The sequence below is a fragment of the Scyliorhinus torazame genome, chromosome 9 (genome assembly GCF_047496885.1).
Source record: "Scyliorhinus torazame isolate Kashiwa2021f chromosome 9, sScyTor2.1, whole genome shotgun sequence".
In the NCBI taxonomy this organism is placed as follows: Eukaryota; Metazoa; Chordata; class Chondrichthyes; order Carcharhiniformes; family Scyliorhinidae; genus Scyliorhinus; species Scyliorhinus torazame.
The window spans coordinates 21,867,105-21,892,985 of NC_092715.1; the positions used below are offsets into that span (position 1 = coordinate 21,867,105).

Consider the following 25,881-nt stretch of genomic DNA (forward strand, 5'->3'; position numbering starts at 1 on the left):
TGTGGTCTTACTAGTGCCCTATACAACAGAAGCACTACCTCCAAATATTTGTGTTCAATTCCCCTCGCAATAAATTATAATATTCTATTAGCCTTCTTGAATTACTTGCTATACTTGCCTTTTGTAATTCATGCTCTAACACCCAGATCCCCCTGAATCTGTGCTCTGTAATCTCTCACCATTGAAATGTGTTTCTCTTTTATTCTTAGTGGCAAAATTGACATTTTTCCCACATTTTGTTTCCAGCTTTTACAATTAAGGGGCAATTTAGAATCATAGAAGTTTACAGCATGGAAACAGGCCCTTCGGCCCAACCAGTCCATGCCGCCCAGTTTTTACCATTAAGCTAGTCCCAGTTGCCCGCACTTGGCCCATAACCCTCTATACCCATCTTACCCATGTAACTATCTAAATGTTTTTTAAAAGACACAATTGTACCCGCCTCTACTACTACCTCTGGCAGCCCATTCCAGACACTCACTACCCTCTGAGTGAAGAAATTGCCCCTCTGGGCCCTTCTGAATCTCTCCCCTCTCACCTTAAACCTATGCCCTCTAGTTTTAGACTCCCCTACCTTTGGGAAAAGATGTTGACTATCTACCTTATCTATGCCCCTCATTATTTTATAGACCTCTATAAGATCACCCCTAAGCCTCCTACGCTCCAAGGAAAAAAGTCCCAGTGTATCCAGCCTCTCCTTATAACTCGAACCATCAAGTCCCGGCAACATCCTAGTAAATCTTTTCTGCACTCTTTCCAGTTTAATAATATCCTTTCTATAATAGGGTGACCAGAACTGCACACAGTATTCCAAGTGTGGCCGTACCAATGTCTTGTACAACTTCAACAAGACGTCCCAATTTAGTGTGGCCAATCCACCTAACCTGCACATCTTTTGGATTGTGGGGGTGAAACCCACACAGACGGGGAGAAGGTGCAAACTCCACACAGACAGTAACTTTTCCCACACATTTTACTCTGTTTACCAGATGTTTGTCCATTCACTTAATCTATCTAGATCTTTGTGTGGCATCCTTGTCCTCTTGACAACTTTTGTTCCTATCAGCACATTTGTCAACCATCCCACCCATCATTTCTTTGCTTTTCCCATTTTTTGTATTTCTATAGCACTTGGGGAAAAGGGAATCAAAGGATATGGGGGAAAGCAGGATTATGCTATTGAGTTGGATGATCAGCATGCTTGAAGGGCTGAATGGCTTCCCTGCTCCTATTTTTTCTATGTTTCTATCCCTTCATCCAAGTCATTTACATAAATGATAAACATTTGAGGTCCCAGCACTGATCCCTGTAACACACCACTTGTTACATCTCACCAACCTGAAAAAGACCCATTTATTACAAGACAAATATCTGGAATGAGATTAAATATATTGTGTTCTTCAAATTTAAGCTGTTAGTCAGCCAATCTTCTATCCATACCAATATGATACCCCAATACCATAAGCTTTTATTTTTCACAATAACCTTTGCAGTAACACTTCATCAAATGCCTTCGGGAAATTTAAGTACAGTACGCCCACCTTTATCCACAGCACGTTACTCCCTCAAATAATTTCAATTGGTGAAACACAATTTCCCTTTCACAGAACCATGTTGACTCTGCCTCATTACCTTGAACTTAACCAAGTACCCAGCTCTATAGCTTTGAACATTTTCCCTCCCTTTTTGAACAATGGTGTTACGTTTGCTATCTTCCAATCTAATGGGACCTTTCCCAAATCTGGCGAGTCTTGGAAAATTAAAACCAATGCATCAACTATCTCACCAGCCACATCTTTCAAGATCCTACGAGGAAGTCACTCAAGACCTGGGCACTTGTCAGCCCGCAGCTCCAACTATTTACTTAGCACCACCGCTGGTAACTGTAGTTTTCCTGAGTTGCTCACTCCTTTCTATTTCCCGATTTATTGGATTGGATCTGTTAGGGAGAGCTCCCAGAGAGTCACCTAGCTCCGGCGCCATCTTACACTATTGCTGCTTCTGGGATGTTACTTGTATCCTCTAGTGAAGATGGTTTCAAAATACCTGTTCAATTCAGAGGCCATTTCCTTCCCCTCCCCCAATTGTCAACTCTCTACTCACTTTCTGTAGGACCTAAGCTCACTTTGTTAACCTGATTCCGTTAAAAATATTCATAGAAACTCATTCATTTTTTTTATTTCTAGCAAGCTTTCTCTGATACTCTAATTTGCCCCTCCTTAATCTTTTAATCATTCTTAACTGTTCCTTATATTCTGTCCAATCTGATGACCGACCACCTGTCGTCGCACAATTATTTGCTTTTTCTTTAAGTTTGATGCTATCTGTAACCTTTCCAGTTAACCATGGATAGTGCATCCGTCCTTGGGTCATGCCTCTCTATTGCGCATCATTAACTGACAGTGACACCCTTCCACTTTTTTCTCACTTCCTGTCGTTCCTAAATATCCTGTATCCTTTCATATTTCAGAGCTAATCCATATCCTCCTGCAACAAGTTCAGTTTATTAAAGGTCACAAGAATTTAAAAGCAATTTTTTTTAAAGGAAAGATAGTTAGTCTCTCATACCACACTACCAGCAAAATGTGCTTGCATCTTTTATTTGAAACGGAGAACAATATGATTTATCTACCTGCCTCCAGTATGTATGCTGCTCGCTGATGAATAGCAGATAATACATGAAGTAGCTAAAGACGCATAATAAAAATCACATACATAGTCAAGATCAATGAAGAGAACATTGGAATACAAACATAGATTCCAGACTTCCAAATGCCACTTGAGGAAATTGAAACAAATGTAGGCTGCAACATACAATGGAGCAGCAAATCTTAAACAAAATATTCAAAGTACTAAATGTCCCAAAGGATGATTACTACTCTAGAAACCACAAGTCAGGGGAAAATGCTACTAACCAGCAACTCCAGTTAACTTTCTGTACCAATAGGCTATTTCAAGGGTTGCCACATTTAGAATCCCCAGAAACGGAACCAGTGGTGAAGTTTCAGTAATAATAATCTTTATTGTCACAAGTAGGCTTACATTCAGACTGCCATGATGTTACGGTGAAAAGCGACTAGTTTATTCCGGTGCCTGTTCAGGTATACAGAGGGGGGATTCAGAATGTCCAAATTACCTAACAGCACATCTTTGGACTGTGGGAGGAAACCGGAGCACCCGGAGGAAACCCACACAGGGAGAACTTGCAGACTCCACACTGACAGTAACCCAGGCTGGGAATCAAACCTGGGACACTGGAACTGTGAAGCAACAGTGCTAACCACTGTGCTACCATGCCACCCTTGTGCAGCACGGTAGCACATTATATAGCATAATATGTCCATGTGAATTTACTGGCCACAATCTCTACCTTAAGCAAGTTTGGGTTTGCGAAAATAAGCCTTGGAAAACAGTCCTTTTCAAACTTTTAAGTTGTGAAATAACTTCACAACCCTGCTCCCATGTTTTTATTGATCATTTGCAAATAAAAGTAGTGATCTATGTAAATGTTCAGGCGAAAACAGAATCTATAATTTTTTTAATGTTTTACCTGCAGTAATAATTCTTGGTTACATTTCTTTTTTTTTCTAAATTAAGGGGCAATTTAGTGTGGCCAATCCACCAACCCTGCACTTCTTTGGATTGTGGAGGTGAGACCCATGCAGACACGGGGAGAATGTGCAAAATCCACATGGTCAGTGATCCAGGGTTGGGATCAAACCCAGGTCCTCGGCTAACCACTGCTGCCCCTTGGTTACATGAGATTATTAAACTTGATGCTTGCTTGCTGAACAAATGTTGCCTTAAAGCTTTTGTTTCATTCAATCTTACCAGCGAGGCTCACATCCAAAGCTCAGCATTCACTGCTCTTGAAAATGTGATGAGCCACCCTCTTCAACCGCTGCCACCCTGCTGGTGCAGGTAATCCCAGTGCTGTTGGGGAGTGAGTTCCAGGATTTTGACTCCGTGGCAGAGAGGTGGTCACCTGTCACAAGTCAGGATGTTTGGACAGAATCGTTGCCCTCATCTTTCCAGGTGGTAGAGGTTGCAGATTTGAACGGTCCTTCCAAAGGGATCTTGGTGAGTTGCTGCAGTGCATTTTGTGGATGTTACATACTGTTGCGCAGCTGCAACTGGGGTAGACAGGTGGATGGGGTGTAATTCAAGTGGGTTGCTTTGTCGGTGTTGAACTCCTTGAGCACTGTTGGAGCTGCACTCATCCAGGCACATTGAGACTATTCCATCAAGTTCCTGATTTGTGCCTTTAAGGTAGTGCACAGTACGAAGTCTTACAACACCAGGTTAAAAGGTAGTGGACAGGCTTTGGAGAGTAGGGAGAATTACCTGCTACATAATTCCCAGTCTCTGATCTGCTCTTGTAACTAGCTATTCCAGTTGTTTCTAAACAATGGTATCCCCCAAGATTAGCTCAGTAGGCTAGACAGCTGGTTTGTAATGCAAAGCAAGGCCAGCAAAGCGGGTTCAATTCCCGTACCAGCTTACCTGAACAGGTGCCGGAATGTGGCGACTAGGGGCTTTTCACAGTAACTTCATACTTGTGACAATAAAAAGATTATTATGTTGAATGTGAGGGATTCAACGATGATAAGACCTTCGAATGGCAAAGGGAGGTGTAAGATTTTCTCTTGCTGGAAATGTTGATTGTTATGATCCCATTTAATGTTACTCATGGATGGAAGGCCTCAGAATGCGACCCTGGCTCAAAAGACAAGAACTTTTCATAGATGAATAGTCACAGGCTTTAGCAGAAAAAAAAACATGAAAACTTTGACTATAATACAGTACTCCTTCACATCCACTTATTTTCACAAATGTACACAGATTTTAAGGATGGCAGGTTTCAAAATATATGTTATGCTATAATGTTCTCAGTAAATACACAGTCACTGTAAACCAACAGGCCAACTGTGGTCAGATACACCACACCAAAGTTAGAAATGCCACCCAATTGAACTCCACCCCCCACTTTGAAGGAAAGCGAATGCTAAATACAACCCAGAATTTCTCCACAGAAAAGAACACCAGCATTTCTTTGCCCATTCTTTGCACCTGGAGGCAGTGCAATGAATAGCAAGGGGCCGGTTTACTCAGTTGGCTGGACTACTGGTTTGTGATGCAGAGCGAGGCCAACAGCGCGGGTTCAATTCCCCATACCGGCTGAGGTTATTCATGAAGGCCTCGCCTTCTCAACCTTGCCCTCGCCCGAGATGTGGTGACCCTTGGGTAAAATCATCACCAGTCAGCTCTCCCCCTCAAGAGGGAAAAGCAGCCTATGGTCATCTGAGAGTACGGTACTTTACTTGTTGAGATGAGAGGATAGGGCAAGGGGTCAAATCCTCAATCCAAATGCTGTCTTACTCATTCCATAGGGCAAGGGGTCAAAACCTCAATCCAAATGCGGTTTTACTCATTCTTCAACATTCTCAACTCAGAATGTTATTCTTTCAAGTCCTAACACTTGTCTAGGACTGACTGATTTATTGGAGGTGCTGTCCTTTAGATGAAACTTCATAATCAGAGCCTGGCAGCTTGTTGGAATAAATACAACAGATCTTTGGCATGATCGGAGAACAGCTAATGATTCTCCATGTCCGACCCTGAACTCACCCCAAAATATTAAATTCTGGCAATTGGCTACGTTTTCTGCTTTTTACAAAATGTAACTGGGTAATGGTGCTCCTGAAGAGAGACAAGGAGATTATTATTTTTTTTTTTCAACAGCTTGAAAGGATAATGGAAGAAGAGTCGATATCATATATAAATGGAAATATACAGAGAAGGAAAAAAAAAAAATGCTGAGCTACTGGGGAATGAGCAAGATTAATTAGATAGATCGAGCTTACAAAGTAGCACTTTGGGCCAAATTATCTCCTTTTGCTATATATAACTCTATCAAACAAACAAAAATTGTCAACGGTGGCTGACTTGATAGCACTTTTGCCTGAATCAGAAAGTTGGAGTTCCAGAGCTGGAACACGGAAAAAAAAATCAAGGCTGATGATTCTGTGCAATCCTGAGGGAATGCTGCACTGTCGGACATCGCACCTGTCGGCCCTGTCTGATCCAGGTGAACGTAAAATCTAACGGCAAACAATTCCAAGTAAGAGCCAGAGCGTCATCCCAGTCTGACTAATATTTATTCCTCAACCAAAACATTCTACAAAAAAGACATCGGTTTGTTATCACATGGGTGTGTGGGAGCTTGCTTTGTGCAAATTGGCTGCTGAATTTCCTACATTAAAGCACTTTTGTTATATGCCATGCATTATGAGACAGCCTCTGATTAAAAGCACGATACAAATACATGTGTTTTATGAAACTTAGTGCATGCAAACTAGCTACTGCTGTGTATGACAACCTAACATGGATTACACTTAAATAATGTGAATCACTTGGTTACGAAATGGGACTTCAGAGGATAGGGTGCAGCTACTAAAAAATGGAAATGTGATTTAAACAAAAATCATTAAATGGTCACCAATAATTCACCACAGTGGTTCACCACTGTGACTCTGGGCACAGTGAGAAAACTATCAAATAATGCAGTCAAACTTGATCACATCCTCCTGCTTCCTTCAGCAGGCAACAGAACAACGACCAATACCACCCTTCCAAACATGAATCGAAAAGACATGAATCCCAAAACGTTTAGGTGGGGTTACTGGGTGACGGAATAGGGTGGAGGTGTGGGCTTAAGTAGGGTGCTCTTTCCAAGGGCCGGTGCAGACGCAATGGGCCAAATGGCCTCCTTCTGCACTGTAAATTCTACGATTCTATGACTAAACCAACGAGAAATGTTTTGAATCCCTACACTACAGAAGGAGGCCATTTGGCCCAGCGGGTCTGCACTGACCCACCGAACACCACTCCACCCATGCCCACGCCCCACCCTAGCCCTGTAACCCTCCCCACTGATCATGGCCAATCCAGCTAACCTGCATATTTTGGACCGTGGGGGAAACAGGAGCACCCAGAGGAAACGCATACAGACACAGAGAATACGCAAACTCCACAGTCACCCAACGCCAGAATCAAACCTGGGTCCCTGGCACTGCGAGGCAGCTGTGCCTACCACTGTGCCACCATGCAGTACTAACAGTTTGATGCAAACTTTGAAACGAGAAAATTAGGCAACTCATTTTACTTCATTAAAAACTTAAAAATAAGCAACACCCAAAACGTGGATATTAGCTGTGCAAAAAGTATGACTGAGGGCAAGGTTACAGACATGTGCAGAGAGTGACAAGTCTTTCATACGTCACGTTAAAAGTCACATGAAAATCGCTTATCGTCACAAGTAGGCTTCAATTAAGTTACTGTGAAAAGCCCCCAGTCGCCACATTCCAGCGCCTGTTCGGGGAGGCTGGTACGGGAATTGCACCATGCTGCTGGCCTGCCTTGGTCTGCTTTAAAAGCCAGCGGTTTAGCCCAATGAGCTAAACCAGCCCCATGTCTGGATTTTCAGAATTCATTCAACATTTCATAAAAACAGTCACAGTAAGTGAACATTCCTACACATCGACCAAATGGAGCTTGACCAGAACAAAGACCTGGTACACGTCACAGGAAGCACAACAGAAAAGTACACATATCTCTGGTCGGAACAGTACAAAGCAGTTTAATCAAGCGACTAAAACTAGCGTGTAATGGTTTGCAAACCGTTCGCAATTCTGGAATTCTAGTGTATTTAATACATGCATTAATATTTGTGTATCCTTCTTCCTTGTAGGCAGATATTAAAATAATGCAAACGATTAATTGCATTCGTATTCTACAGAAAGCAGATTTTGCTGTCTTTTACTCAAGTGTGCTTCCGCAACCTGAACCTTAATACTTAACTGTATAAACAGGACAAGTGGGATGGAAATGAGAAAACGCAACGATCCAGGCAGGCAGCCGTAGCCAGCAGAGATTTGGATAATAACCAGTATTAAAAGACCACCTTACAAATCTATATTTTTCACGCGGGTATCAAAAATATTAAAGTAATGCTCTGATCGAGGCTACATTATTTATTGTCGAAACACCACTGCAGTTCAAGTGCAGCGACTGTGATTATACAGGCGACCCCGAGTCAGACAGTAACCCAGAAACGGAGATAAACGGCCATTCAATCGCTCTTACCTGAATGTGCCGTTTTGTTTGTGTGCATACAGTTTACGAAACACTATAAATAGATGGTCGGTCTATATATAGACTTACACAATACATTAGGCAATTAAAAATCTCAGAGATACCTTGCAAACGTCCTGACCCAACAGCCGCACGAGCAGGTACTACTATCCATTTCAGCCAAACCTGAACAGTTTGGTCCCCCGCTCAGCTCATTGTAAAACGCAGCCGACTGCAGTTAAAAAGTTGAAGGGAGGAAAGTTGGCGGGGGGGGGGGGGGGGGGCTCTCACGACAGCGGACTTTAAAACTGACCGTGCGGGAGAGTTGCCCTGGGCTTTTCCTCCACAACACTTCGCGCCACCCAGATAACCACACAGCCCATTCGACTCTGGGGAGGGGGGAGAAAGAGCGAACCCCCCCCCCCAAAAAACTTCAGAGTAACATGGCAAAGAGCAGCCCAGGAAAGAGAAGCCACTTCGCCAACGTACCCTTCCAATCGCGCACCTCAGACATGAAAATAAACACGTGCAGCGTCGGTTCATTTGGATTATTTTTTTTTGAGTAGGATGATAGCCTTTCGCGCACCAGCCATACCCTCGTGTTGTGTTTCTCGGTAAATGGGCACTTTGCAGGTGGCCTCTGAAGTTAAATCAGGACAGAATGGGCCACTTGATAAGTGGGCGCCAACCGTGCGGCTCAGCCGGTCTCTTTAAAAAGGCTCACCTTGGGCTTGTACAGCCACTTTCGGAAGCGGTGCATGTTTGCGGGCTTGCGGCCGCTCAGGCTCTCGCCGTCCTCGGGCTGCCGGGGGGGGGGGGAACCCCGCTGTCAACGATCCACGTCCCCCCCGCACGGCCGGCCGAGCGGGTCCAGCTGTTCCTCCCGGAGAGCCGGCGCTGTCTGTTCTCGCCAAACCCTCAGGCTGACATTCAGGTGGCGTCAACTGGCGGCTCTTCTTCTTCTTCTGTCGTCTGCCTCCCGAGCGCAGGAGGCGGCAGCGCCACTAACGCCAACATCAGCTCGGCGCTGACATGACAACACTATCCCAGAGTGCACCGCGCCCCGGCAATGACATCCGCCGAGCTCCCGCCCCATCCGTCCCCCGAGTGATTGACACCGCTTTCCGCCAATCGGAAGACCGACCCGCTGGGGGGGGGGCGGGGCTGGAAGAGGGGGCTACCAAGGATTTGATCATTAAACCAAAGAAAGAGTGTTTCGTTTGAACCGAGACGGAGGAATAACGTTCTTGATGTTTCTTAACTTTGCATGCGCTGGGACGACATATTCCCCCCCCCCCCCCCCCCCCCCCACCCCACCGTCTTGCCATGTTTGTACCTTGCGCTGGCAGGGGCTGACGCCGTTGCCTAGAGACCGCCAAACAGCCTGTCGGAGCAGGCGCGCTGTTCCGCGCAATGGCTGACGGGGGCTGGGGTTCTGGCGCTGACTATCCCCGTTCCTTTGAAGGGAAACGTGCGTGTGCTGGACTACAATCCCCATAGTGCCCCGCGCCCCCGCCCTCCCCCCCCCCCCGGATTCGTGCAGAGAGCAGGCGCTGCCGATCAGACTGTGAAGTAAGTGTCCTGTTTTTTATTTTCTCATGAGTTAAAAATCGTTGGATTCGATCATCAGTTATCGTTGGAAGTTAATTTTCAACAACTGCTTTGAAATGTCAGATTTAACCGAGTGGCGAGTGTTGTCAGCGCTCGCGAGGCTGTCACTGGCTGTCCAGATTGAGCGGTTAGGGTCCGGGGTTACTGGGGTGAGTGGTTAGGGTCCGGGGTTATTGGGCTGAGTGGTTAGGGTCCAGGGTTATTGGGCTGAGTGGTTAGGGTCCAGGGTTATTGGGCTGAGTGGTTAGGGTCCGGGGTTATTGGGCTGAGTGGTTAGGGTCCGGGGTTATTGGGCTGAGTGGTTAGGGTCCAGGGTTATTGGGCTGAGTGGTTAGGGTCTGGAGTTATTGGGCTGAATGGTTAGGGTACGGGGTTACTGGGCTGAGTGGTTAGGGTACGGGGTAATTGGGCTGAGTGGTTAGGGTCTGGAGTTATTGGGCTGAGTGGTTAGGGTCCAGGGTTATTGGGCTGAGTGGTTAGGGTCTGGAGTTATTGGGCTGAGTGGTTAGGGTCCAGGGTTATTGGGCTGAGTAGTTAGGGTCCGGGGTTATTGGGCTGAATGGTTAGGGTACGGGGTAATTGGGCTGAGTTGTTAGGGTCGGGGCTTATAGGGCTGAGTGGTTAGGGTCCGGGGTTATTGGGCTGAATGGTTAGGGTCCGGAGTTATTGGGCTGAGTTGTTAGGGTCCGGAGTTATTGGGCTGAATGGTTAGGGTCCGGAGTTATTGGGCTGAGTTGTTAGGGTCCGGGGTTATTGGGCTGAGTGGTTAGGGTACGGAGTAATTGGGCTGAGTGGTTAAGGTCGGGGCTTATAGGGCTGAGTGGTTAGTGTGCAGGGTTATTGGGCTGAGTGGTTAGGGTCCGGGGTTATTGGGCTGAATGGTTAGAGTCCGGATTGTTGTCACAGCTGTACTGTCAAGTTCCTTAACAAGTCCAAAGCAAATAAAACTCCAGGATGTTGTCTTAAAACTTGGGCACGGTCACCAGGGATATTTTACATAGAAGATAGGAGCAGGAGGAGGCTTTTTGGCCCTTCGAGCCTGCTCCGCCATTCATCACGATCATGGCTGATCATCCAACTCAATAGCCTAATCTTGCTTTCTCCCCATAGCGTTTGATCCCATTCTCCCCAAGTGCTATATGCAGCCGCCTCTTGAATATATTCAAAGTTTTAGCATCAACTACGTCCTTTGGTAATGAATTCCACAGGCTCACCACTCTAGGCGGGAACTGAAGAACATAGATTGGGGGCGGATGTTTGAGGGCAAATCAACATCTGACATGTGGGAGGCTTTCAAGTGGCAGTTGAAAGGAATTCAGGACCGGCATGTTCCTGTGAGGAAGAAGGATAAATACGGCAATTTTCGGGAACCTTGGATAACGAGAGATATTGTAGGCCTCGTCAAAAAGAAAAAGGAGGCATTTGTCAGGGCTAAAAGGCTGGGAACAGACGAAGCCTGCATGGAATATAAGGAAAGTAGGAAGGAACTTAAACACGGAGTCAGGAGGGGTCACGAAAAGTCATTGGCAAATAGGGTTAAGGAAAATCCCAAGGCTTTTTACACGTACATAAAAAGCAAGAGGGTAGCCAGGGAAAGGTTTGGCCCACTGAAGGATAGGCAAGGGAATCTATGTGTGGAGCCAGAGGAAATGGGCGAGGTACTAAATGAATACTTTGCATCAGTATTCACCAAAGAGAAGAAATTGGTAGATGTTGAGTCTGGAGAAGGGTGTGTAGATAGCCTGGGTCACATTGAGATCCAAAAAGACGAGGTGTTGGGTGTCTTAAAAAATATTAAGGTAGATAAGTCCCCAGGGTCTGATGGGATCTACCCCAGAATACTGAAGGAGGCTGGAGAGGAAATTGCTGAGGCCTTGACAGAAATCTTGGGATCTTCACCGTCTTCAGGGGATGTCCCGGAGAACTGGAGAATAGCCAATGTTGTTCCTCTGTTTAAGAAGGGTAGCAAGGATAATCCCGGGAACTACAGGCCGGTGAGCCTTACTTCAGTGGTAGGGAAATTATTGGAGAGAATTCTTCGAGATCTACTCCCATTTGGAAGCAAATGGACGTATTAGTGAGAGGCAGCACGGTTTTGTGAAGGGAAGGTCGTGTCTCACTAACTTGATAGAGTTTTTCGAGGAGGTCACTAAGATGATTGATGCAGGTAGGGCAGTGGATGTTGTCTATATGGACTTCAGTAAGGCCTTTGACAAGGTCCCTCATGGTAGACTAGTACAAAAGGTGAAGTCACACGGGATCAGGGGTGAGCTGGCAAGGTGGATACAGAACTGGCTAGGTCATAGAAGGCAGAGAGTAGCAAAAGAAGGATGCTTTTCTAATTGGAGGGCTGTGACCAGTGGTGTTCCACAGGGATCAGTGCTGGGACCTTTGCTGTTTATAGTATATATAAATGATTTGGAGGAAAATGTAACTGGTCTGATTAGTAAGTTTGCAGACGACACAAAGGTTGGTGGAATTGCGGATAGCGATGAGGACTGTCAGAGGATACAGCAGGATTTAGATTGTTTGGAGACTTGGGCGGAGAGATGGCAGATGGAGTTTAATCCGGATAAATGTGAGGTAATGCATTTTGGAAGGCCTAATGCAGGTAGGGAATATACAGTGAATGGTAGAACCCTCAAGAGTATTGAAAGTCAAAGCGATCTAGGAGTACAGGTCCACAGGTCATTGAAAGGGGCAACACAGGTGGAGAAGGTAGTCAAGAAGGCATACGGCATGCTTGCCTTCATTGGCCGGGGCATTGAGTATAAGAATTGGCAAGTCATGTTGCAGCTGTATAGAATCTTAGTTAGGCCACACTTGGAGTACAGTGTTCAATTCTGGTCACCACACTACCAGAAGGATGTGGAGGCTTTAGAGAGGGTGCAGAAGAGATTTACCAGAATGTTGCCTGGTATGGAGGGCATTACCTATGAGGAGCGGTTGAATAAACTCTGTTTGTTCTCACTGGAACGAAGGAGGTTGAGGGGAGACCTGATAGAGGTCTACAAAATTATGAGGGGCATAGACAGAGTGGATAGTCAGAGGCTTTTCCCCAGGGTAGAGGGGTCAATTACTAGGGGGCATAGGTTTAAGGTGAGAGGGGCAAGGTTTAGAGTAGATGTACGAGGCAAGTTTTTTACGCAGAGGGTAGTGGGTACCTGGAACTCGCTACCGGAGGAGGTGGTGGAAGCAGGGACGATAGTGACATTTAAGGGGCATCTTGACAAATACATGAATAGGATGGGAATAGAGGGATACGGACCCAGGAAGTGTAGAAGATTGTAGTTTAGTCAGGCAGCATGGTCGGCACGGGCTTGGAGGGCCGAAGGGCCTGTTCCTGTGCTGTACATTTCTTTGTTCTTTGTTGTGTGAAGAAATGTCTTGTTATCTCTGTCCGAAATGGTTTACCCTGAATCCCCAGGCTGTGACCCCTGGTTCTGGACACACCCATCATTGGTAATATCTTCCCTGCATCTACCCTGTCTAGTCCTGTTAGAATTTTATAAGTCTCTATGAGATCCCCCTTCATTCTTCTGATCTCCAGCGAGAACAATCCCAACCTCGTCAGTCCCGCCATTCCTGGAATTTTGCGCTCCATGGTTTGGTCAGCGTTTCCGCGGTCACAGCTAGGCCACGTTTTGAGGTATAAGGACACCTCATTGGCATTGGACACGTCCAGTTTATATTATATTGAGGGTTGTTCACACCCTCGGGGAATATTGAAGCATGGTTGTTGAGATGTTGGTCTGGAGACAGTGGGCAGGAATTTCTAGTGTTGTCGCCGGCAGGTCCATTTGGACCCACCAACAACGCAAATGGCCATTGACCTCGAGGGACTGGAAGATCACACCGATGGCTGAAGGCGGACAACCACACCGCCAGAAAACCTGCCACAGTGGCACTGAAGTGTTTTCTGCCCAAGTATTCTTCAAGGTTTCATCATTATAATAGAGTTGGAGATGTTCAATTCATGTCCAGAAGGGGAATGATAGAGCCATGTGCTGAGTTGGGGCTTGAAGGTCACTATGGACTTTGGACTAGGAGTTGGTTAATGTGAATAGTTAAAAACTGTTATCCGCCCATTGTCAGCAGTCAAAGAGGTATTTGTATTCTACATTTAAGTCCCTCTTTATTTTTTAATCCAAACATTTTGCTTTCTTTTAAAATAAAAAAAAATTTTGAGTACCCATTAAGGGGCAATTTAGCATAACCAATCCACTGACCCTGCACATCTTTGGGATGTGGGGGTGAGACCGACACAAACACAGGGAGATTGTGCAAACTGCATACGGACAGTGACCCGGGGTCGGGATTGAACCCAGGTCATCGGCGCTATGAGGCAGCAGTGCTAACCACTGCGCCGACGTGCTGCCCTCATTTTCCTTTCTTAACTATTTTATGCTAGTACTTGAATGCTAGTTTTAATTCTTCTAACATGAAATGAAATGAAAATGAAATGAAAATCGCTTATTGTCACAAGTAGGCTTCAATGAAGTTACTGCGAAAAGCCCCTAGTCACCACATTCCGGCGCCTGTTAATAGCCTCAACCGCTCCATCTGGCAGGATTCTCCTGAATCTGCTACTGAATTCATTAGTGACCGTTGATACTTATGGCTCCAAGTTTTGGACACTAAGGGGCAATTTAGGATGGCTAATTCACCTAACCTGCACATCTTTGGACTGTGGGAGGAAACCGGAGCACCCGGAGAAAACCCACGCAGACATGGGGAGAATGTGCAAACTCCACACAGTCATGGTCAGAATCAAACCTGGGTCCTTGACACTGTGAGGCAGCAGTACTAACCACTGTGCCACCGTGTCATCCTTTAAATGGAAGCACATAGATGATGGGAGGTCTTGTGACGCAGTGGGTAGAGTCCCTGCCTCTGAACCAGATGCTCCAGGTTCAGTTCCCACTTCAGGACATGATGGCCAAGAAAGGTGCATTCATAATGTGGTCAAACAGGTTGAGTGTATCAACCTGCAAATCCGTCCCAACACACCTGTGGCTGGCAGTGGGAGCGGGAGAGACACCTGGTCAGCCATACTTGATGTGGAGTGGCACCTCTCATGCTATCAGCCTCTGGCGACAGAAAATTACGACCTATTCTGGGAATTACTAGATATGGAAACAGACAAAAGCACTGGGTGCGGGAAGATAATTGGAATATACATGATTGTATTTGTAAAACATATGTATTGAATAAGGTGGTATGTAATAATAATAACCTTTTACTGTCACAAGCATGAAATTACTGTAAAAAGCCCCTAGTCGCCACATTCCGTCGCCTGTTCGGGTAAGCTGGTACGGGAATTGAACCCGCGCTGCTGACCTTGTTCTGCATCATAAACCAGCTATCTAGCCCACTGAGCTAAACCAGCCCTACCTAGTGCAAGTGTACAAAGTGCTACTCAATTGTAATTGGTAATCTTCTTGGAAGTCACCCATCCTATAATTAAACAATATTTCCTTTTCTGTGTTCTGAAGTTTAGTCTGGGTAACTGATCTATTAGGGTAATGTATATAATCAGAACCTAAATGAACTTTAATTAAAACAAGCAGTTGACAAATTTTTGTACCACGGCTGACTTACCCATTCTGCAGTTCAATTTTAAACAGCAATTAAAGTATAAGGTAAACATTTCATATAGTAATCCAAAAGCATTTGGAAATTTAAAATGTGGACTTTTAGATATCAAACAGCACTTTAGACAGAGTCTCTCTTGCATCTAGGCGTTGGTATACACTAAGGTAAAATTTAATTATACATTCCAGTCAGATGCTTTTACATGATGGTTTATAGTGGGTCTTTTTGTTTCACATGAGCTATTTTCCCACTTTACTGCATCTAACCTGGTCAACATATCCTTTCTCCCTCATGTACTTACCGAGCTTCCCCAGAAATATATCTATGTTCATATCCTCAACCTCTCCATCTGGCAGGGTGCTACTGAATCTGCTACTGAATTCATTAGTGACCGTTGATACTTATTGCTCCATGTTTTAGACACAGCCACAAATGGAAAATCTTTCTCTGTCTACCCTACCCAACTGTTTCATAAGAATACAGGAGCAGGAATAGGCCATTTGGCCTGCCAAGCCTGCTCCACCATTCAAACAGATCATGGCTGATCATCTAGCTCTACACCATTTCCCCCCACTCTCCTCATATCCCTTGGTATCATTATTTCATTGATTTCATACTATGAAAGCCCCACTGAGCTGTCTGTTTTTGCATTTCCATAGATGTAGTCAGTTCTAGCATAATCTTTGCAAATCATTCTTGCATTTCCCCAGACCATCTACATCCTTTTTATAATATGGAGACCAGAAGTGTGCACAGTACTCGTGTGGTCTAACCAAGGGGCTATATAAGTTCAACATTACTGTGGTGAATGTATTCACCTGAATATGAACTGTCTGTATAGTACTGTGACCTATGACCAGGAAATGATAATACGATCTACTTCCAGGTATTGTATTGGAACCCCGGTGGGCTCCGCCTCTGGCTCCGCCCTCCCCAAGGTGATATAGAATTTACAGTGCAGAAGGAGGCCATTCGGCCCATCGAGTCTGCACCGGCTCTTGGAAAGAGCACCCTACCCAAGGTCCACACCGCCACCCTATCCCCATAACCCAGTAACCCCACCCAACACTAAGGGCAATTTTGGAAACTAAGGGCAATTTATCATGGCCAATCCACCTAACCTGCACATCTTTGGACTGTGGGAGGAAACCGGAGCACCCGGAGGAAACCCACGCACACACGGGGGAGGATGTGCAGACTCCGCACAGACAGTGAACCAAGCCGGAATCGAACCTGGGACCCTGGAGCTGTGAAGCAATTGTGCTATCCACCTGTGGGTGGCACTCATTTGTACAGCAGACACTGGCAGGCAAGTTCCTGTATAATAAAGCCTTATGTTCACTCGTTCTCACAGTCCCACAGTGAATTGATGGTATATCAATTACATTTAAAGAATTCTTTTTTTCTTTTAATTTAGAGTTCCCAATTTTGTACCAATTGTGGGGCAATTTAGCATGGTTTTGTGAGGGCCACGAAGAATCCAGCACAAGATTCAAGGATACAAGAAATAACATTTATTTACAATAACATATATCCACGCAGCAGCAGTCGCCACCGCAGCAGCAGCCGCCGCCGCAGCAGCAGCCACCGCCGCAGCAGCAGCAGCCACCGCCGCAGCAGCAGCAGCCACCGCCGCAGCAGCAGCAGCAGCAGCCACCGCCGCCGCCGCCGCAGCAGCCGCCGCCGCCGCCGCCGCCGCCGCCGCCGCCGCCGCCGCCGCAGCAGCAGCAGCAGCAGCAGCAGCAGCAGCAGCAGCCGCCACCGCCTCACTTGCTGCTTACTCCTTCCTGCTAGTTCCAAACTGGCCAGCTTTATTTATACAGGGAGTCTGCTAATGATTTCTCTGCCCCCCTCATTGGGGAAGCTCATACTCCCACAGGATTGTGGGATTGTCATTAGTCCCCAGCCAATGGTAAGCAGGCAGGTTATAACACGTGGCCAATCCACCTACCATGCACATCTTTGGGTTGTGGGGGTGTAATTTGAGACATGAAAGTAAAATGTCAAGCAAGAGAACTCTGCAAGCACTTGATCCAGGCAGCCATTGTTGAATTTTCTTTCAGCAGAGTGCGATCGCCATTGTAGCAGGGCTCACCAAAAAGGGGAAGCATGGGAAAGCCCTTTGACTCCTCATGAATGGCAATGCTTTCTGGAAATTTGGAAAGCTCTTAAAGCAGAACCTACATTTAAAAAAAATATCAATTCAGACTAATCCAAGGCCCGGATCAATTATATAATTGGGGACTTTGGAGGAAAAGATTCCTAAGATACAGCATTTCTTCAGGTTTAGACAAGAAGTCAGAAACAGAGCAGTTTACCACACTGCTAAAATCAGTAGGCCTGACTGCAGATTACATTATTGCAAGACAAAACTTTGAAAAAGTACGAAAATCTTTAGGTATTTATTTTAATCTAAGTAGCAATTAAGTACTTGAAAGAGCTAAATTTAACAAGCGAGTCCAACCACCAAGAGAATCTGTTGATTCATTCATCAATGACCTTCTGATTGTGAATATGGAGACTTAAAATCTGAACTCATCAGAGACAGAGTAGTGGTTGGAGTAGCAGATGATGCACTCTCTAACCTCATGCAAAGAAAAATCTAACCCTGGAAAAAGCAATCCAGATAGTTCCGCAGTCAGATCTCCATGAGCAACGCAGAACCATTTTAAGGTTAGAAAATAAACCATGGTGCAGCGGGCCAACCCACAGCCCAGGCAGTTAAGCAGCAAAGACATAGGGACACTCCTGTCTCAGCTTGTGATAAAAGTGTTCAAACTTGTATGGATTGAGTATTAGTGAGGAACGATTCCCATTGGCAGTAGGGTCACCAACCAAAGGAAATTGATTTTAGGAGATCGACAAAAGAACCAGAGGAGTGTTAACCCAGCTGTTGTCAAATTCTAGGGTATTCCAAATCCCAGAAGGGAATCTTGAAATGCTGGTTCCTAACTGCATTTTTTTGTGGTCTGGTGTAATATGAGGAAAGATGCGAAGACCAGGGAAGGATAACTTCAGAGAGTCGTGAACACAGCCCAGCCCAGTCCATCATACAAACCTGCCTCCCATCCATTGACTCCATCTACACCTACCACTGCCTGGGGAAAGCGGGCAGCATAATCAAAGACCCCTCCCACCCGGCTTACTCACTTCCAACCTCAGGAAACTTCCTGCAGGAAATACAGAAGTCTGAGAACACGCACGAACAGACTCAAAAACAGCTTCTTCCCCGCTGTTACCAGAGTCCTAAACGACCCTCTTGTGAACTTACCTCATTAACACTACACCCTGTATGCTTCACCCGATACCGGTGTTATCTAGTTGCATTGTGTACCTTGTGTTGCCCTATTATATATTTTCTTTTATTTCCTTTTCTTTTCATGTACTTAATGATCTGTTGAGCTGCTCGCAGAAAATTACTTTTCACTGTACCTCGGTACACGTGACAATAAACAAATTCAATCCAATGTTCCTGCCTTGTGGTAATAATGAAACAAAATAAATGTTTATTCAGCAGTAAAACACACAAGAAAGGGAACTAAAACTTACATTTAACTACATTAGTGGAAGGGCGGCATGTGGTGCAGTGGTTAGCACTGGGACTGCGGCACCAAGGACCAGGGTTCGCATCCCGATCTTGGGTTACTGTCCGTGTGGAGTTTGCACATCCTCCCCATGTCTGCGTGGGTTTCACCTCCATAACCCAAAGATGTGCTGGTTAAGTCGATTGGCCACACTAAATTGCCCCTTAATTGAAAAAGAAAAATAATTGGCTACTCTAAATTTATTTTTTTAAACTACATTAATGGCTGTACACAATACATTTAAATGGACCTAGTTTCAAATACCTTTACTTTCCTAACCTCAGAGGTAAAGCCCTCCAAAACAACAACTATAAGCAACATCCAGTAATAATTACCACGCTTGGCACCTTGTGGGTTTGTTTCTGGCTTAGAATAGAGACAAAATGGCTGTTCAAACTCAATTTCTCGAGGCACTTGCTGTTTGGAGTAAACTCAGCTTTCTGCTGTGTGTGACTGTGATGTTGGACCAGTTCTCTGTATAGGATGAACTCTGCCACTGAGACATTGCTTTTCCTTTTGATCTTATTTTATCTGAGCTCCCTGTCTTAGAGTTCCCCTTAATGACATTTCTTATATGAGCTCACTCTTTTAGAATATAAGTGTGAAATTCACCCTTATCTTCTCTTTTGAACTTGTACCACACTTGCTTTACTTGCTGAACTTCTATGCCTCATTGTTATCCACTTATCTTAAGTAAATATCTGTTTATGGTGTTGCTAGGCTGAACCACATATCAAAGAACTCAGTTCCTTCACCTCAGCCAATCTATCTTCCTAACCAATTCCCGTTTAAAAATAGTTTTTGTAGATCACAAACAAATCCACATCAAGTACTTAAGAGTTTTATTACGATGTACTATTATTTACTTTGGTATCAAAACCGGCTGATTTTATACAATAAATAATTATACATAGTTTAAAGTTCCCCGCTCCTTAACGGGGGAGCTTGTATTTGGCGAGGTTAATGGGGATGCCAGTTGTTGCCACCCTGTCGGCCCCGTGCTGGTTATGATATCCCTCCCCCTAAACCCCCGCCACCCCGCCCCAAATCCGAAGAATCCTCTGATGCCTGCGGAGAAGGGGGCGCCGACTTGCTTAATCTCTGGCTCTCCGTCGTACACCCGTGGTGCTGAATCAGATGGCGTGTATCGCGGAAGCAAATGCCTGCAGCTGTCTGGAACGTCGTGGCAGGTGCTCTGTCTGCTGTGCTGTCGATTCCGGTCGGAGACCCCCGACGCCTGCGCCTCCATATCCAAATCCGTGTCGGCTACTTCTCTCATGTTGACATCTGGATCTGTTGGGGCTAGCTCTGGTCTGTTCAGGCATTGGGTTCGGCTTGGCAAGAATATTCCATGCATGAGGGAGTTTACGAAGAACTGGTCACCAGAACCGAATGTGGTCCAGGTGTTTTCGCATTATTCAACCTTGGGCTTGCACTTGATAGGAAACTGGCCCTGTCTGGTAGATATAATGGTCTTGGAGACCCACTGGGCGCCATCTGCAATGTTTCAGACAGATACGACTGATGCACTATCAATTACGACGAGACAAGATTAGAGAGTAATCGAGGCTTTATTGCGCAGAGATGTGGAGCCTCCCGCAGCTGCTGCTGAAATGGCTGCAGCTCGGAGAGCCCACACATTTATACTCCGCCTACTGGGCGGAGCCAGCAGGCAGGGATCTACCCCCGTACCTGTAGTACAGGGGCCTTACCGTAATACCCTCGCATGCAGTATATACAATACAACAGTGGTGACTACCACATTCACCCTCTGTTAAAAAACGAGTCCAGCGGGGGTGCTGGAAAACTATTTACATACAGGTTGTTTAAAATTTAAGAAAGAGGTTACAAATTTAGACGATCGGGCGCCTTGTTCCGTCGTTGCGAGCGCCGCAGTTCTGGTGGCGATTCAGGCGTTGGTTCGGTCGTCGGTGACTCCGGGAGCGTGTCGACCTCATCTTCATCCCCGGGTGGGACCAAGGGGAGGACGGATCATCCTGGAGAGGGGGCTGTGGTGGGGTGCGCCAGGGGGAGGGAGGGTGGCGCTGGGGCAGAGTGTGGGGACCCAGCTGGTGCCAGGGCCCTGAGGGAGACTGTGTCATTGGTGGCCGTCGGGGTACGCTACGTAGGCGTTCTGCGGGTTCGCGTAAAGCTGTAGCCTCTTAACCAACGGTTCCGCCTTGTGGAGCCGCACGTGTTTGCGGAGGAGAACGGGTCCTGGAGCTGCCAGCCATGTTGGGAGCAAAACCCCGGAGATGAGATTCCTGGGGAAGGCAAAGAGACGTTCATGGGGACTTTCATTAATTGCAGTGCACAGGAGCGACCGAATGGAGTGAAGGGCGTCGGGCAGGACCTCCTGCCAGCGGGGGCCGGGAGATTTCTGGACCGTAGGGCCAGCTGGATGGCCTTCCAGACCATCCCATTCGCCCGCTCCACCTGCCCGCTTCCCTGGGGGTTGTAGCTGGTCGTCCTGCTCAAGGCAATGCCCCTGTTGAGCAGGTACTGGCGCAGCTCATCGCTCTTAAATGAGGATCCCAGGTCGCTGTGGATGTAGGCGGGGAAACTGAACAGAGCGAAGATGGTGTTGAGGGCTTTGATGACGGTGGCAGACGTCATATTGGGGCATGGGATGGCGAAGGGGAATCTTGAATATTCGTCGACCACATTAAAAAAGTACATGTTGCGGTCGGTGGAGGGGAGCGGCCCTTTGAAGCCCACGCTGAGGCCTTCAAAGGGGCGGGTGGCCTTCACCAGGCGCGCACGGTCTGGCCGGTAGAAGTTTGGTTTATATTCTGCGCAGACCTGGCAGTCTCTGGTGATAGCCCTGACTTCCTCAATGGAGTAGGGCAGATTGTGGGCCTTTATGAAGTGATAAAAGCGGGTGACCCCTGGGTGACAGAGATCATCGTGCAGGATCCGGAGTCGGTCCACTTGTGCGCTGGCACATGTACCTCGGGATAGGACATCGGGGCAAAATTTTGTAATTGTAGGTGGAGAGCTCGATCCTTCACCTCAAGATCTTATCATTTTTGATCTTACCCCGCTGTGTGTTGTTAAACATGAAGGCAACCGACTGATGGTCAGTGAGGAGAGTGAATCTCCTGCCGGCCAGTTTATGCCTCCAACGTCTGATGCATCGCTCTCGACTTGGAAGGGGAGCGTCTCGTCAACCGCAGGCATCGCGGCCTTGGCGATGTCGGCCTTGATACGGTTGAAGGCCTGGTGAGCCTTGGCCGTCAGGGGAAAAACTGTGGAGTGGATGAGTGGGCGGGCCTTGTCCGCATAGTTAGGGACCCGCTGGGCGTATTACGAGAAAAACCCCAGGCATTGTTTGAGGGCCTTGGGGCAGTGGGGAAGGGGGAGTTCCATGAGGGGGCGCATGCGATCAGGGTTGGGCCCAAGAACTTTGTTCTGAACCACATAGCCGAGGGTGGCTAATCGGTTCGTGCTGAACACGCACTTCTCCTTGTTGTAGGTTAGGTTGAGGAGTTTGGCGGTGTGGAGAAATTTGGAAAGGTTAGCGTCGTGGTCCTGCTGGTCATGGCCGCAGATGGTGACGTTATCCAGGTACGGGAAAGTGGCCCGCAGTCTGTACCGGTCAACCATTCGGTCCATCTCCCGTTGGAAGACCGAGACCCCGTTAGTGACGTCGAAGGGAACCCAAAAGAAGTGGTAAAGGTGGCCATCCGCTTCAAACGCGGTGTGCTGGCGGTCCGCCTTGCGAATGGGGAGCTGGTGGTAGGCAGATTTCAGGTCCACTGTCGAGAAGACCCAGTACTGTGCAATCTGATTGACCACATCAGATATGCGTGGGAGGGGGTACGCGTCGAGCTGCGTGTACCGACTGATGGTCTGACTGTAGTCAACGATCATCCTGTTTTTCTCCCCAGTTTTCACCACTACCACTTGGGATCTCCAGGGGATGTTGCTGGCCTCGATTATCCCTTCCCGCAGCAGCCGCTGGACCTCAGACCTGATGATGGTCCTATCCTGGGCACTGTACCATCTGCTCCTGGTGGCGACGGGTTTGCAATCTGGGGTGAGATTCGCAAACAGGGAAGATGGGTCGACCTTAAGGGTTGTGAGGCTGCACACAGTAAGGGGTGGTAGGGGCCCGCCAAATTTCAGGGTTAGGTTCTGGAGGTTGCACTGGAAGTCCAGGCCGAGTAGCAAGGCAGCGCAGAGGTTGGGGAGGACGTAGAGCCGGAAGCCACTGAACTCTACACCCTGGATGGTGAGGGTGGCGGTGCAATACCCCCGTATCGCCACGGAGTGGGATCCGGAGGCCAGGGAGATTCTCCAGTTGATGGCGTGCACCGTGAAGGAGCAGAGCCTTACCGTATTGGGGTGGATGAAGCTCTCAGTGCTCCCGGAGTCCAGAAGGCAGGATATCTTGTGCCCGTCGACCTTCACTGTCGTCGACGCGGTCGCGAGATTGTGCGGTCGGGACTAGTCGATCGTGGTGGAGGCCAGGCGTGGCTGGTCAGCGGCGGTTGCAGGCGATGAGCGGCCCGATGAGGAGCCCGACGAGCAGGGGTCCTGAGGCGGGGAAGATGGCAGCGCCTACGGGCCGCACGTGTCCTGAGGCAGGCAAGATGGCGGCGAGCAAGATGGCGGCGCCCATGGGCCGCACGTGTTGTGAGGCGAGCAAGATGGTGGCTCCCAGGGGCCACACGTGTTGTGAGGCGAGCAAGATGGCGGCGCCCACGGGCCGCACGTGTTGTGATGGGAGCAAGATGGCGGCACCCACGGGCCACACGTGTTGTGAGGCGAGCAAGATGGCGGCGCCCACGGGCCGCACGTGTTGTGACGGGAGCAAGATGGCGGCGCCCACGGGCCGCACGTGGTCTGAGGCGAGGAAGATGGCGGCGCCCGCAGGTCGCACATGTGGGGGGTGCCGGGACAATAGCGGCGACCGAGTGGGCCTGGCACACAGCAGCGAAATGTCCTTTCTTCCTGCAGGCCTAGCAGAGCACGCTCCGTGCCAGGCAGCGCTGTCGGGGGTGTTTTGAGTGTCCATACTTGGGTCCCCCGGGGTTGGTTGGCTGCCGCGCGGCACAGGCCTGGGGTTGGCTGGGGGAGGTTGCTGATAGGATCCATGGTGGGGTGTTCGCTGGCGGGGTCCACGATGCCCAGGAGGGGCGGGCTGTGCGGTCGGGGGCATACGCCTGTATATTGCGGGAGACGACTGTGAGCGAGAGCGCTAGTTTCTTGGTCGCCGCGAGGTCGAGGGTAGCCCCTTCTAAGAGGCACTGCCGAATGTAGGCCGACCCTATGCCCGTAACGAACGCGTCTCTAAGTAGCAGGTCAGAATGTTCAGCGGGCGAAATAGCTTGGCAATCACAGTCTCTCACCAGGACGTGCAGGGCACGCCAGAAATCTTCCACAGACTCACCGGGGAGTTGATGCCGTGTGGACAGGAGGTGGCTGACGTAGATTTTGTTAGTCTGCTGAGTGTAGTTCTCCTTCAGTAGCGCCATGGCCTCAGCGTAGGTCGGTGCGTCCCGGATGAGGGGAAAGATATCGGAGTTCAGCCGCGTGTAAAGGATCTGGAGCTTCTGTGCCTCTGAGGGTGGGTCTGTCGCAGATCCAATGTATGCTTCAAAGCAAGCTAGCCAATGTGCGAAGGCCGACTTGCCGTTGTCTGCTTGAGGGTGCAGCTGCAGGCGACAAGGCTTGATGCGAAGATCCATCGTAGTAAAATCTCTGCGTAATAAATTGATGCACTATCAATTACGACGAGACGAGAGTAGAGAGTAATCGAGGCTTTATTACGCAGAGGTGTGGAGTCTCCCGCAGCTGCTGCCGAAATGGCTGCAGCTCGGAGAGCCCACACATTTATATTCCGCCTACTGGGCGGAGCCAGCAGGCAGGGATCTACCCCCGTACCTGTAGTACAGGGGCCTTACCATAATACCCTCGTATGCAGTATATACAATACAACCACTATCAAGACTACATATCAAGACACAATACAAGACTACCACAACCACAACACTCGGTACAAAGAGTCTGGGCGATCGGTGTCGAACGGGAAACACCCTTGCAGGTCTTGCATGCAGCAAACTTTCCCGTCTATTTCGGGGAAAACCATACTAAGGCGGGTCCGAATCCTCCAGCCTATCAGCAGCTCAGCCAGGGCAACTCTGGTCCCAATGGATTGGTTTGGTAGCAAAACAAAAGCCAGGCCAACCTTGTGTCCTGCCACCACGAAGACTGTTTCCGCAACCCACGTTTGAACATCTGGACCACCCGCTCCACTCGCCCTTTCAAAGCCGGGTGATATGGGGCAGTATGGATGTGCCGTTAGCCTTCATAAAACCAGAGAACTCCTCACTTGTAAAGGGCGTGCTGTTGTCCGTAACCAACCATGCCCATGGCCACCCCAGCCATTCCCATGGGTGGAGTTTTTGGTGTTCCTGGGCCCAGCCACCAAATGTACTAACATTTTCATTTCTGACACTCACGGGTGTCCGTTGTGGAGGTGTATCAAGATTAAATCCTGGCCCTATTCCGGATGATGACTTGTGTACCTATAATAGGATCCGTCCTCCACACTGAACTCTGCCATCTTTGATGAGGAAGTCCTCCATTTCCCCGGGTGTTAACGATGCTAACCGCCATGCTAACCAAGATGCTGAATGTTTTAAAGAACTGAGTCCACTTGGGTCCATTTATGGATCCTAGATGCAGTGACCGGCAATGAATACATAAATTTGAAGTGGCGACAACATTCATCCGTCCTGGGGGTGATCTTGGTTTTCTTCACCGCGGAAACCACCGTCAGGCTTCCTTTTCGAGATGCACAACTTGCATTAAGCCACGGCCAATGTCCAGGAGGTGAAAATGATCGGTCGATTCTTGCCATCTACCATCCAATGGGACATAATAACCTCAATGCTGTACGGTGACGCACGGCATGTGATGATGAGGAGCTTGGCAGGATCATAGTGTGACA

At 47.8% G+C, this 25,881-nt stretch overlaps 2 protein-coding genes across 8 annotated transcripts in view; one reads left to right on the forward strand and one right to left on the reverse strand.

Moving 5' to 3' along the window:
• Positions 1–9,171, reverse strand: part of zfyve28 (zinc finger, FYVE domain containing 28) — a 266,810-nt gene extending 257,639 nt beyond the window's left edge. For 6 of the 7 annotated variants that reach the window (XR_011948985.1, XM_072515681.1, XM_072515678.1 and 3 more), the window contains exon 1: positions 8,858–9,171. Coding sequence is in view for 3 of the 7 variants with exons in the window: in XM_072515676.1 (XP_072371777.1) it covers positions 8,858–8,893 (36 nt within the window). In the remaining 4 variants the exon portion in view is untranslated. Of the gene's footprint in view, positions 1–8,258; positions 8,277–8,857 lie in introns of those variants that run through there. The other variant, XM_072515680.1, reaches the window with a different exon arrangement.
• Positions 9,172–9,650: 479 nt separating this feature from the next.
• cfap99 (cilia and flagella associated protein 99) overlaps positions 9,651–25,881 on the forward strand; it is a 366,971-nt gene continuing 350,740 nt past the window's right edge. Inside the window, exon 1 of the mRNA XM_072515683.1 lies at positions 9,651–9,705. The gene's annotated coding sequence lies outside the window, so the exon portion shown is untranslated. The remainder of the gene's footprint in view (positions 9,706–25,881) is intronic.